Source organism: Anabrus simplex, chromosome 3 (assembly GCF_040414725.1).
Source record: "Anabrus simplex isolate iqAnaSimp1 chromosome 3, ASM4041472v1, whole genome shotgun sequence".
NCBI classification, from domain to species: domain Eukaryota; kingdom Metazoa; phylum Arthropoda; class Insecta; order Orthoptera; family Tettigoniidae; genus Anabrus; species Anabrus simplex.
The window spans coordinates 483,635,335-483,649,794 of record NC_090267.1 but is presented as its reverse complement, the minus strand read 5'-3'; the positions used below and the strand labels follow the sequence as shown (position 1 = coordinate 483,649,794).

Sequence of the window (14,460 nt, the reverse complement as noted above, 5' to 3'; positions counted from 1 at the left end):
TGACAAACTGGAACAGAACAAATTAAGGTGGTTTGGACATGTCCAGCAGATGAAATAATGTCAAGACAAGCACTGGAAAGACAATGCCAGCGAAGAGAGGACAAGGAACACCAAGATTACGGTGGATGGACTCTCAAGAACAGCATAGGAAAACGGAACCTGGACTGCAACACAGTGTTTGATGGGGAATGTGCTTCTGATTTTACAATTTGCTTAACTTCGCAACAACACAGATAGCTCTTACGGCGTCTATGGGATATGAAAGGTCTACGAGAGGGAAGGAAGCGGCCGTGGTCTTCATTAAGATACAACGTAAAACCATCTTCAATGCTGCACACTATCCCCCGGACGCAAGGTTACAGCTACAGCTACCGTAACTGCACAGCCAACTCGCTGGACTTCAGTTAATACAATGAAAGACTACAAAGCTAGTTTTATTGAAACAATTATTACCGTGAAAAAAATGTGAAAAGCACACATTATTATTATTAAGAAATAAATTATAATCTGGCAGGTAAATGTTACATACCCATGTCTCTTTCTTGCCATCAGGGTCAACGAATATGAGATGTGTCGTGGTCAGGTAGAGTGTCCCAACGGAAGGTTTCCGGGTGTTGTACCGATCCAGCATACGCACATTTTCGACCTGAAACAAAAAGAAATTACTCTGTCAGGAACCAGATTACAAGGAAGAACTCGGTACCGTAACAGACATGAAAAAAAACCAGAAGATTTGTCATATTTATTTCAATAGAATCTTACAGAGCTTAGTTCTAATTAGAAAAAAAACAGTAAGTTGCACGTTAAATAAATAGAACGTAAATCACTAATAAAAAGAAATACAGAAAATAAAAATTGAACACCCCAGTAAGCAAGTCATATCTCGCAAACCGAGCATCTTTAAGCATTTTTTTTTTCAATTTGCTTTACGTCGCACCGACATAGTTAGGTCTTAGGGCGACGATCGGATAGAAAAGGCTTAGGAGTGGGCAGGAAGCAGCCGTGGCCTTAATTAAGGTACAGCCCCAGCATTTTCTGCTGTGAAAATGTGGAAACCACGGAAAACCATCTTCAGGACTGTCGACAGTGGGGTTCGAAGCCACTACCTTCCGGATGCAAGCTCACTGCTGCGCGCCCCTAACCGCACGGTCAACTCGCCCGATTTAAGCATAAATACTATAGCATTAATGATAATAGTGTTATTGGCTTTACATCCCAGTAACTACTTTTTCGGTTTCCGGAGACGCCGAGGTGCCGGAATTTTGTCCCGCAGGAGTTCTTTTATGTACCAGTAAATCTACCGATACGGGCATCATGTATCTCAGCACCTTGCAATACCACCGGACTAAGCCAGGATCGAACCTGCCAAGTTGGAGTCAGAAGGGCAGCGCCTCAACCGCCTGAGCCACTCAACGCGGACCACTCTCGTCACGTGCAGATTTAGCAACACCGCCCCACGAAACGATGTGATTGATTAACGTCACCATTTGTTAAAATGACAAGGGTGCAGGATATAGAATTATTTGTTTTCAAATTATGTCAGTATGACCAAGAGTGTGACCGGTTCACCCTGTTTTCAACCATTCTGTATATATTTATTTTTCCTTAGTCAACATTGTAGGAGTCCATGAATTCGCCGTGAAGCTACACGAAGTTTCAATCTACTTGTGGAAGTTGTGATGTTCCAATAGCTTGCGGTGTATTCGTGCATACCACCGTAAGAAATATACTTGGAACACAACTTGGCTTCTATTTATATTTCGTAGGTCCTGGGGACCAGAAATCAATAACGAAGTTTCCACCATAAGACCATTAGCAGTAGAACGCTTAAGTTCCGAACAGCAACCGAAGTACTCTAAAATCTATACTCTCAAATACAGTCGAACCTCGATAACTCGAACTTCCTTTACTCGAAATTTTAGTATCTCAAAGTAACAAATTTTTCGGGCGTTTGTTCTATTCTTCACGTGTATTTACTGTTTTTCTCTATTACTCGCAATTCGGTTACACGAATTTCTCGATTTCTCGAAGCAAACGTTTCCTCCCTTGAAGCAAAAAGCTAACTCAAATTCTGTACAACATTAACTGTGCAATACAGCATTTGTGGATTGTTAGGAACAGTTAACAAGTGAAGGAATGGTTACAGTGATGCTGGGAGCTACAGAAAACCTAAATATTCTAGTGATCAGATAATCGGTGAAGCCTCGGTGTTTCTCGAGTGTGAATTAATTAACGGTCACGTACGAAAGCAACCCCGGAAGTCGTGGATGAAAAGCTCTATTTACGAATCTTGGCTGCGTGGTATTGACGACAAATTTAAATGTGAAGGGAGGAAAATCCTCCGTTTCGTAAACAACTGCCCAGCTCATCCCAAGGTGTTCGTTCAGTTCGCGTGGTCTTCTTGCCAAGGAACTTAACGTCCAGACTACAGCCCATGGACCAAGGGGTGATTAAAGACCTGAAGAGACTAACGGATTTTTTTCCAAAGGTGTTAACGGAAGTATATTTCTTGTTTCACTACTCATGTACTGTATTATGTCTTCTAAAAAGTTGCTGTAATAAGGGATATAATTACACTGATGCCGTAAAATAGCGTCTGCTTGCATATTTTTAAATACTGTTAAAAATGATGTATTCAGTATAAGCCCGTGGGTACATATGATTCAATAAAGTGATATACATGCTCGAAAACGGTAATTTCGATAACTCGAAATAAAATTTAGCTCCCGAGGTGATTCGTGATATAGAGGTTCCACTGTACATGAGTGCGAATTGGGATGAATCCACAACACTGATCAGTGAATGGAAGTTATGTGAAAAGTACGGGCATCACGGCGCCAAGCTAAGTGTATGAGGTGGCGGCTCATTTCTGGCTTGCAAAAAGCTGCCGGAAGTGATGTCCGCCGTTTCCGCTGACGTTTATGGGTTTATCGGCCAGCAGGGTAGGAGAGGTGGTCGTATACACTAGATCGCGTGCCAAAAGTCTAGATTCTATTCCAAACCTCTCCACAGTGTTTTGGTGATTCGTCCGTCGGATGGAGACGTCAAGCGTTGAGAAGACCGCTTGGAGTAGGCTACGTACCGACAATCGGCTTCACCCTCTCTCTGCCTCATGATAATCATGTCAGGAAGGGGATACCGCGGATGTATTCTACCCACAGGCTGAGGAAATAGTTCTATTCAGCGTATTCATATCAGACAAGCGCCAATTTTGAAGAAATTATTATTATTATTATTATTATTATTATTATTATTATTATTATTATTGCTTTGACAGGTCCAACACCTTTAGTTAACTGTCTGGAAAATCTACATATATCAATTTGTTAATGCTGCATTTTGCAGGAATTGGAAAACGCGGTAATCAATTACAGAGAGAGAGAGAGAGAGAGAGAGAGAGAGAGAGAGAGAGAGAGAGAGAGAGAGAGAGAGAGGGGGTTTCCAAAAAGAATGCCCTTGCATAATTGTTACCGTATTATTGGATTTTTATGTTTTCTTATATATACAGAGTGAAGCGTAATTCGCGCACTCGGGCGTCGCAGCGCGACTCCTCACATGCCAGCAATAAAAAAAATGTATCTTACAAAATTTCGTCTTGCGAGTATATCCGGCAGAAAAACGACGTTGAAGAGTAGCAATCTGGCAACGCTGTAACCACATGTAGGGTAACTACCTCTGTCAGCAGAAGCTAGTCGTACTGTACAGTTGGTGCAGTGGATAGAGTTTTGGGTTAGCATGCAGGAGGTCGAGTGGTCGATCCTGGGTTGAGGCGTATGTTTTTTATTTCGTAAATGTAGTCCAGGTGGTATGGTATCTGACATCTTAATCGTCAACAGCGATTGCAGTGGGTCCTCTAGAAACCATTTGCACTTACATACTACGATCCTAGAAATGGACGAACAATCGTTTTCATTCGTCAGTTTTGAAAGGCGCCCTTTCCACGTCGTGGGCATGAATTTAATATGGACAGTATTGGTGCTAATGTGCTACATCGGCGCGATCATATTACATGTAGTATGGCGGCGTCTCCGAAAACCTTAAAAAGTAGTTCGTGGGACGTGAAACAAATATTATTATTATACATGTAGTATGTAAATAACAAGGTAGATGCTGTGTTATTGTACTGTGCTATCATCTTTAGCATATCGAAAGTGATATTGTTTGTGTAGTTATTCTGTCCTATGACTGGTCATTTGTTTCAGCTGTCTATTTCTTATTAGTCTAACCAGGTATTTGTTGTTTCAGCGTTACAAAATGTTGTAAATGTAGGACACATGTGACCTCAGAAACGGTGTCTTACTGTATTACAGTAGGTAATGTTAGATGGAAATTAGCAAATAAAAAATTCGCCTCAACCCAGGATCGAACCATCGACCTCCTGCATGCCAACCAAAAACTCTACCCACTGCACCAACTGTACAGCACGACGAGAATGTGCTGACAGCGGTAGTTACCCTACATATGGTTACAGTGTTGCCAGATTGCTACTTTTCAACGTCCGTTTTCTACCGGATATACTCGCAAGACGAAATTTTGTAAGAGACTTTTTTGTTGCTGGCATGTGAGGAGTCCCGCTGCGACGCCCGAGTGCACGAATTACGCTTCACCCTGTATATGATATGAGTAAAGAAGTCGAATCAGATATAATGCCTTTTGCGGACGATATTCTGTATAGAGTAACAAATAAGTTAACAAGATTGTAAGCAACTACAAAATGGCCTCGATAATGTTTCGAGATGGACAGCAGATGATGATGAACGGGGTTAAAAGTCAGGTTGTGAGTTTCACAAATAGGAAAAGTCCAGTCAGTTTTAATTACTGTGTTGATAGGGTGAAAGTTTCTTATGACGATCATTGTCAGGAAATATCTTCATTAGGATAATCACATAAGTGGGGTTGTAAATAAAGGGTACAGATCTCTGCACATGGTTATGAGGGTGTTTAGGGGTTGTAGTAAGGATGTAAAGGAGAGGGCTTATAAGTCTCCCGTAAGACCCCAACTAGAGTATGGCTCCAGTGTACGGGACCCTCACCAGGATTACTTGATTCAAGAACTGGAACTCGAAAAAATCCAAAGAAAATCAGCTCGATTTGTTCTGGGTGATTCCCGACAAAAGAGCAGCGTTACGAAAATGTTGCTAAGTATGGGCTGAGAAGACGTGGGAGAAAGGAGACGAGCTGCTCGACTAAGTGATGTGTTCCGAGCTGTCAGCGGAGAGATGGCGTGGAATGACATTAGTAGACGAATAAGTTTGAGTTGTGTCTTTGAAAGTAGGAAAGATCACAATATGAGGATAAAAGTTGGAATTCAAGAGGACAAATTGGGGCAAATATTCGTTTATAGGAAGGGGAGTTAGGGAGATGTACGAAAGAAATTGGAAATTTATTGAGTCATTTATGAAAAGGCTAGGGGAAAAAAAAAAAAAAAAAACGCATACGGCTTTTAGTACCGGGAGAGTTCGAGGACATGTTCGGCTCGCCAGGTGCAGGTCTTTCGATTTGACGCCCGTAGGCGACCTGTGCGTCGTGATGAGGATGACATGATGGTTAAGACAACACATACTGTACACCCACCCCCCCGTGCCAGAGAAATTAACTAATGATGGTTAAAATTCCCGACTCTACCTGTAATCGAACCCGAGACCCCTGTGGCCAAAGGCCAACACGTTAACCATTTAGCCATGGATCCGGACAAAGGCTAGTAAAACAGATAGGGAATCTGCCACCTGAGCCACTGCCCTAAATGTAGATCAGTAGTGACTGGAAAGATACGGCCTCATAATTAGTTTTTTCCAAATATTTTGAATTAAATTATTTACTGTTTCAAGAATGTCTGACAGGGCAGTTAGTCGTGAATGGAAGCATCTATTTCATTTGTAATTTGCTGTACTATACAAACGATGATTTACAATTTGCGCAGAGTCCCTGAGAATGCTAGTTCCAATATGTAGTTTCCAAAGGTCCGAAAGAAGTTCACGCAGAATTCTTCCTCGAGCACCAAACAGCAGTCCTATCACTTCAAATTTTGGAACGGGATGTTTTATTTCTCCTATAAGCCTCCGTGGCTCAGACGGCAGCGCGCCGGCTTCTCACCGCTGGGTTCCGTGGTTCAAATCCTGGTCACTCCATGTGAGATTTGAGCTGGACGAAGCAGAGGCGGGACATGTTTTCTCCGGGTATTCCGGTTTTCCCTGCCATCTTTTATTCCAGCAACACACTCCAGTATCATTTCATTACATCTATCAGTCAATCATTACCCCAGAGGAGTGCAACAGACTTCGGCAGCCGCCGCAATTTCTATCCTCGCCGCTAGATAGAGACTTAATACATTTCATTCCTGACCCAGTCGAATGACTGGAAACAGGCTATAGATTTTCATGTTGCATTTCGCCTCTAGGTGTTTAAAGCACGGTTTACAGTGCCTATTCTCTTCTGCTTGAGAATACAGAAAGTTGTCAGGGATTTAAACGCAGTATCGCAAAAACTTTTACCAGGAATGTGTACAGATTTGGCAAATAATACGGACAGTAGAAAAAAAATTCGCCGTAGGGTGGATTTGAACCGCTCAATAGTGGACTTCAAATCCTCTGGTAATGAGTAGGTTAATAGGAATGGTTATGGAACTCTGAGTAGAGTAAAGCTATCTTGTGATGGGAATATCAGGCAGATTGCAGCTCATCCCAGCATCAACAAAGAACTGATAATCCCGACTAATTAGAACCAAGGATTACTACGGATGATTGAACAGACTGTTTGATGATTAATGGGACTTAGCCAAATGTTACAAGCCTTATTGCAAGTCCCGGCTGATTACATGAAGTTATCAAGGTAACAAGGTTAAACATAGTCTTGTCTACATATTTTTGAACAGTTTTCATGATTAAAAAACACTACCCTATATACACACTATATATATTGCACCCGTCCACCTCCCGAGTCCCAGACTAGCATTTATCTCAGGGGTGTCGGTTCATTATTTAAATCATCAAATATAAATATAACGGCATAATAGAACACGGGGATGAACGGAGCAACATAAAATAAAGGGGGAAGGCTCGATTGTAACTTGAATTTAAGGACTCCATGATAGGACTAGGAAGTGACTGTTACTTTAAAAAGGGCATTATCTAACTACAATAAAAAGATTATGAGAGTGGTTTCCTTTGAAATAATTTGCCAGAAGGAGCGGTTTATTACGCCATTTGACGTATAAAACTTTGATACACGTGGCAACAATATTTGAATTTACACACATGTTACATATATAAATCACTTGCCATACCGCAAGTGGTATCAATATCTTGCTGCGTTGCTTCTGAAATAAAATGACATTTTGGAGGTATAATTTACGGATCGATTCCATTTGAATCGAACCGTTACTCAAGGATATAGCTTCCTTCTATCGGGAGCCCGAGCATAACCCATGTTACGGTCGGCTTCCCGATTTAACTAAGATGATGTACTCCGGCTATGTACATTTTTCCGAGACCGGTACTCGGACTGGGTAATGTTTCTCGTGAAATGCGAAAACTGGATTCCACGGACAGTTCCTATCTTACGATATCCAGCTGGTACCATACCAATGAATTAGCATTTACATTTTATTTACATGTGATCTGAATTGTCACCAGTTAGCCTCAGTAGACTACTGACACAGATGAGATAACGAGAAGCGGTGGGAAATACCGTGGCCAGTGACCCCCCTCGCATCGCGAGCGAAGTAAACAAACACGCAAGTATGACTGTAACATCGTCCCATACGGAAACTGTACAATAAAGAGGTACCAAATGACTCTAATATTATCATTCTCATTATTCAACATACGAATAGAGGGATATCGTCACCAAATAATTTAATTCACGATATTATCATCCTCGAAATTATTATTATTATTATTATTATTATTATTATTATTATTATTATTCCTCAACGGTTCCTGGCACTGTCACGTTGATTAATATCGTCATTATTATGCGGGATGCAAACACCAAGTGGTTATTACTGTTATTATTATTATTATATCCCTCTCGTGGTTATTATTATTATTAATTAATAGGTGACTCAAGATATTATTATTATTATACACGTCACTTAAGAGGTTATTATTATTAATGGACCGGTCACCTCCGCCAAATTATATATTAAGATATCGGTCGCAATTACAAATTAATTCACTGATCAACCAACGACATCATTACAGTTATTATTATGACAATTATTATTAATCCGACCGCGGTGATTTAACATCGTCCTTACATTGTTATTATTATTATCGGTTGCATATTATCATTTAGATTCCCGTTTAACATCGTTATCAACGCTCATTTAATTAAGGCGGTCCAATCCTTTATCTGCAATATTTATTATTATTATTATCACGACATCATGATTGTCCTCACTCGTTATTACAATGAATACAATATACGACCATTTCTGTGGAATCTGAACTCTCCTTATCCTTAGATCCGTTGTATCTCAACGAACAGCTGTGCAGTCTATTTATTTCGTACATGCTGTCACGGGTTCGAATTCTACCCGCTGCGTAACTCAGTATTTCTCTGTGACACTGCCCGTACATTTTACACTCATATCAATATCCTAAGTGTCTCTCGTACGGAATTTATTTTCCTCTCTATCTCAATATTCCTCGATTCATTTATTTATTCCTCACAGAATTATCAACTGACTTATTTATTCATTTCGGACATCGTACGACCTTTTATTATCTGACTGCAAATTCTTTCACATTTTCTATCTCATTTGGATCTATGCCTTAGTTCATTCTCCACAAATAATCGTAACATCTTGAAATTATATTTACCAAAATTTGACAATCATGGTCTCATAAAATTAGCACTACATGTTCCGGCTAATGAATCGCAACTTCAAAACGCGACATTTATACGTAAAAAAAAATTGGACCGTAATTTAAACCACACGTTCATTAACATGTACGGATTATTAACACCGATCTACATTTCAATATTATTAATCGATCAAATTAAATTATCACGCACTTTAATTCCCAATTAAAACGACCTCCCGTCATTAAATGATTCCCAATAAACTCAACACTTGATCACATGAATTATTATTATCCCCGAACCATATTTAAAAAAAGAAATATCTTCACAAAAAAATAGTTATATTATTTATTTATTATTATTATTAATATTTAAAAAATAATAATTTCGCCTGTAATACGGTAGTCCACTCTTATTATGTTTAACGCATAACCCCTTTTACAAATTCAATTTATTCTGGCACTAAACACTCCAGATATGATTTACTTGGAAATTATTATATTAATCGCATCTCACAAATTTAACAACTTCACTTTGAAAATATGACCATATTAATTTCAACAAAACACACTTGGTATGGCGAAGCTGGATTTTCCTTCCATGTCATTAAATGGCTCGTTAAAATGACAAAACATAAAAGCACATATCGGGTCTTATTTAACTAGCATAATCAAAATCAAATGTAAAAAAAATTATTGACTACAAAGAAACATGAATGCATGCATGACTTAACGTACTACACTATATATACAAATTTACATCTCCAACAAACTGAATACATAAAAGACCCGATTATTTACATTATTATGATTTACTACTGTCCGTGCTACAAATTTAGGATGGGGTCGTTAAGCGACCCATCTTGTTACAGAAGGTAACCAAGTATAATCAAATTATTCCCATTTTTCCCATCACGATAACATTTCCCAAATATATTTTACAGTTTAGTACTCATCTTAGTTATCGATATTCCATTGCAGCTTTGCAGACGAGAGGCTTCATCCAGCCCCTCTCTGCGTTTTACTCCTCCATCCTTGATGGCGTAGTTTCACAAAAGATTTCCTGGCACATTATTATTATTTTACACTCATATCTTGATTACCACAAACCTTCACCATTTACTACGTTAACACTGTATACTTTAATTTGGATACAACAAATTTCTATCCTAGACCCAAGAATTTAATATATTTACACTATTTAATCTTCGTCCACCTACCGCACAATGGACCTGGACACGTACGACGAGGTGTCAACTATTACGCCCGTCGCGATACGCCCGATTTATACGGCATTCTTGACGTGTTCATTACATCGGTTCGGTATAGCTAAGTACAGGCTACTACTTCCTTAAATTACTGTCCGTCACACAGTCTATTATGTACGTACTTATGGTGATATATTTTATACTACTCTCTTGCAGGGTAATTACTTTACATCACTGATATTCACAAATAAAAAACACTATCCTACGTTAACTATTTCCAGATTTAACATGTTGCTTGAGTGCGATCACACTTTACAAACACTGGCGGATGCTCGCGCCATTAAATGACTGTACGTCCGTAGAATTCTAAGTTACCGGCGACCAACAGTTCAACTCCCGATATTCAATTCACGTGTGCTGGCGACCGTCAATTCAGCTCCAACGATTCAAGACAAGTGGCTGGCGAACGTCAATTCAGCTCCAACGATTCAAGACAAGTGGCTGGCGACCGTCAATTCAGCTCCGTATATATGGATGAAGCCTTTTTCCCGCGGATTTGTTGACGTCATGCCCCTTAGGGAGGGGGTGGATTTTTAATATCGGTACTTGCACTCCGAATTGGAAGTTAAAATTTACATCAAATTAATCCACTCCGCTAGCATATCTGCTGGATAAAATATGAACTCCTGGTGATCACAGATTTAGGAGATATGGGTGGATTTAGCTCCTCACATTTCGCGCCTTTGTAAGCGTCCCTGACAACGTGGTCTTCTTTCAGCCAATGAGATTCAAGCTGTCCGGTTTCCAAGAAATCCAGCCTTCAATTTAATTAATTTGCCAATAAGTATTGATTATTTTTCCATGCATGACCCCTAATAAATTCATTACATTCATCCGCGTACTCATATTAATTTATTACTGAATACTTTTGTAGTTACGAAAATATCTCATCCATCATTCCTTAAGATGGTATCACTGAGTCTCCCATCAAATTTTTACTATTGGCCGGCAAGCGGTCACGTGATTTAAATCTCCACCTGCTCGAACTTAGGCTAGCGAACGTACACTCAGCCGCTGTAATTTTCCATGAGGTCATGGAATTTCCGTCCTACCAAAAATATCCCAAGGTCTTACTCATGTGGTGAGTTTTCTTTGTATGATTCTCCCCCTTCCTCTTTCTGACCAAGACTTATTTGTGGACTCTGTATTTCCTTGTACGCCAACTAATGATATTCCCTGCTGTGAAGTAGCTAAAAGTTGTCGTGTTGAGCTAATCCGTCAGGCTCCAGTCTGTCGTCCTTCCTTCGCTCTGATTTCGACATTACCTAAACGAAATATTTTCAAATACACTCCTCTGTATTTCAATAAATGTATCATATTATTTTACCGATCAAATCATGATTGATTATGGGCCTAAGTCACTCGGGTTCAATATATAACCATTTAGCCATGGAGCCGGACAAAGGCTAGGAAAACAACAGATAGGGAATCTTCCACCTGAGCCACAGCCCTAAATGCAGATCAGTAGTGACTGAAAAGATACGGCCCCATATTTAATTTTTCAAATATTTTGAATAAAGTTATTTATTGATTCAAGTATTCCCGAAAGGGCAGTTAGTACTGAATGGGAGCATCTATTTCACTTGTAATATACTATATATACATACACATATATATATATATATATATTTTTTTTTCCTTTATATTTTTTCTTTAGTATACAGCCCTTATAGTTCCTTTACAACTGACGCGTGTTCTTGTCGATCAAACCGCTGCCGCTCTCCACAGTTTCAATTTCCTCGCCCTTATTTTCCAGAGAACTCCCACTAAATAATCACATTTTCTTTCCTTCTCTGCCTATCATGCTAATCCTGGAAAACTCCTTTAACAGCTCCTTCCCCTTGCATCGAATATTCCAACCACTCCAATCTCCTGATTGTTATATAAGAATACTAGGCATGTTTGTATAATAAGTACATAAACTGGTTTGATGCAGCTATCCAGCCACCCTACCCTGTGCTAACAGTCTCATTTCTACGTAACTAAAACATGCTACATCTAATCTGTTTGTCACATTAATATCTCGTCTACCCCTGTCATTTTTATCGCCTACAGTTCCCTCGAAAACCAGCTGAATAAGTCTTGGGTGTCTTAAAGACATTCTATCTCTTCTTTCGTCAAATTTCCCCAAATCGTTCTCTCTCAATTCCATTCCGTACCTCTTCATTCTTGATCGCACCACATAAATTTAAAAATGTCTATTCTCTTTCTTTCTGAGCTAGTTGTCAATGTTCCACTTCCATACATTATCATGGTCCAGACGAAACTCTTCAAAAATATATTTCTAATATTCCTATATCAATGCTCGATGTGAGCATATTTAAGAATGGCCTTCCTTGCTTGTGCTAGTCTGCATTTTATGTCGTCCATTTTTCTACCATCGTTAGTCGTTCTACTACCCAAGTAACAATATTCATCTACTTCCTTTAAGACTTCATTTCCTGCATCACCTGACTTCGAGTGCACTCTATTACTTTTGTTTTGGATTTATTCATTTTCAACTTTTGCTCCTTCTCCAGATCTCCCGGAGACTCAGCTAAAATGACAATATCATCGACAAATTTCAAAGTTTTTGGGGTATAAACAATGAATTCCATGATTATAAAGTCTAAATCAACAGAAATCATTATCTCTGTCGAGGTATAAAAAAGGCAACACAAAGAAGCAAAGTTATCTCCTAACAGCCAATGAAGGCCCTTGGAGGGGTGGAATGTAACCTAGCTTTACTCCCGGGCGCCATTCTCCGTAAGAATTGACCTGGTACTTGCTTTTTGGTGTAGGCTGAGTAAACCTCAGGGCTATATGCACGTCCGGATGTGGAAATCTCACTTCTTAATTATTGACTTCTTGGCGGAGGAATCGAACCCACGTCCTTCCGCGTGAACCGAGCACGCCTTTACCACCTCGGCCAGGCACTTTTTATATATTTTGACGACTTTGTGGAGTACTGCGTTTTTACATGGGATAGGACAATCCTCTGAGTTTATTCCTTTGCTTAAAAAAGGAATAATATGTTTGAATTTTCTTTTCGTGTGTGTACCAAAACTAAGTTATATCTTTGCCCAGAAAAACCAAGTAAATGTTACTCTGCTCCTTTACTCTACCGATTGGTGGTGGTCAATGCATTTTATAAATAACTTTGGCATGAGCTAATTCCTCATTTTGACGTAAACTCTAGTTGATAAGCTCGCTCATTAACTGCATGTATATATACTGTATATATTTTTAAATAAGATAATTATAAGTCTTATTCCTTTAATAGCCTAAGGAAGTTGCTTGTTATACACTGCAGTGTGCGACTCGAGAAATAAACTATGATATTTGACTGCATAAGATCATTTTCAATTAAATCTTCCGTCTCTAAACGTACCCAAAACTCTATAATCACAAGATCATCCAAGATCAATTTAGAATTGAAGAATAGCAAAAGCAGACATTATTACGTATGTTTAGCTCAAGGTGGCTAAGTACCGGTGCTGAATTCTGTTACTGACCGCTGTTTAGAAAATCTTGGAAAGAGGGAACCAAGGAATATAATAAACATGAAAAACCTGTTGTCATTTTGAAGTGATGTTCGTATAAATATTAGATTAGAAGAAGTAAAAAAGAAATCTGCGGGTACCACTGTGATTATCCCCTAAGTCTGCAGCCGCTAAAATATCCGTGTCACTAGCTTAGTTCTTGTAATATGAATAAGATATAACTGTAGTGCTAGTAGTGCATTTACCAGGCGAGTTGGCCGTGCGGTTAGGAGCGCACGGCTGTGAGCTTGCATCCGGGAGATAGTGAGTTCGAATCCCACTGTCGGTAGCCCTGAAGATCGTTTTCCGTGTGGTTTCCTATTTTCATACCAGGCAAATGCTGGGGCTGCACCTCAATTACGGCCACGGCCGCTTCCTTCCAACTCCCACGCCTTCCCCATCCCATCGTCGCCATCGTCGTCTGTGCGACGTAAAGCCTCTAGTAAAAAATAGTAGTGCATTTCGAGATCATCACAAATCTAGAAGGTGCCCTGCATTTATCGTACGACCGTAAGTAGCAAAGCGTAGTGTACGGAGATAAGCGATGATACAATACCATATTACCAGCCGTACTTAGCAAGCTATGCAACCCACACGACGGACGTGTTCAAAGAGTAGCCTCCGCCGCTGCGATACGGTGACCTTCGGAAGCGTACAGATAGCTTTAATTAATAATAAGAAAACATGATTTCACCAAACCCAGCATCTAATATGTATTTGTATTTTAATTTGTGGCTCTCGTACGAACATATTTATTTCTAAATATCACTGCATGCGACAGACTGTATACAGAAAATACCGAGTTAAAAGAATGAAAAATACTGCTAATTTTCTGGATGTTTCGCCTCTTATCGATGGTATTATTAA

The 14,460-nt window shown here is 39.5% G+C and overlaps 1 protein-coding gene across 6 annotated transcripts in view; it reads right to left on the bottom strand.

The window, feature by feature from the left end:
• The window catches only part of Mtmr6 (Myotubularin related protein 6), a 546,834-nt gene that overhangs the window by 60,182 nt on the left and 472,192 nt on the right, over positions 1 to 14,460 (bottom strand). For all 6 annotated transcript variants that reach the window (XM_067143599.2, XM_067143600.2, XM_067143597.2 and 3 more), the window contains one exon: positions 530 to 646. In XM_067143599.2, coding sequence (XP_066999700.1) covers positions 530 to 646 — 117 coding nt within the window. The remainder of the gene's footprint in view (positions 1 to 529; positions 647 to 14,460) is intronic.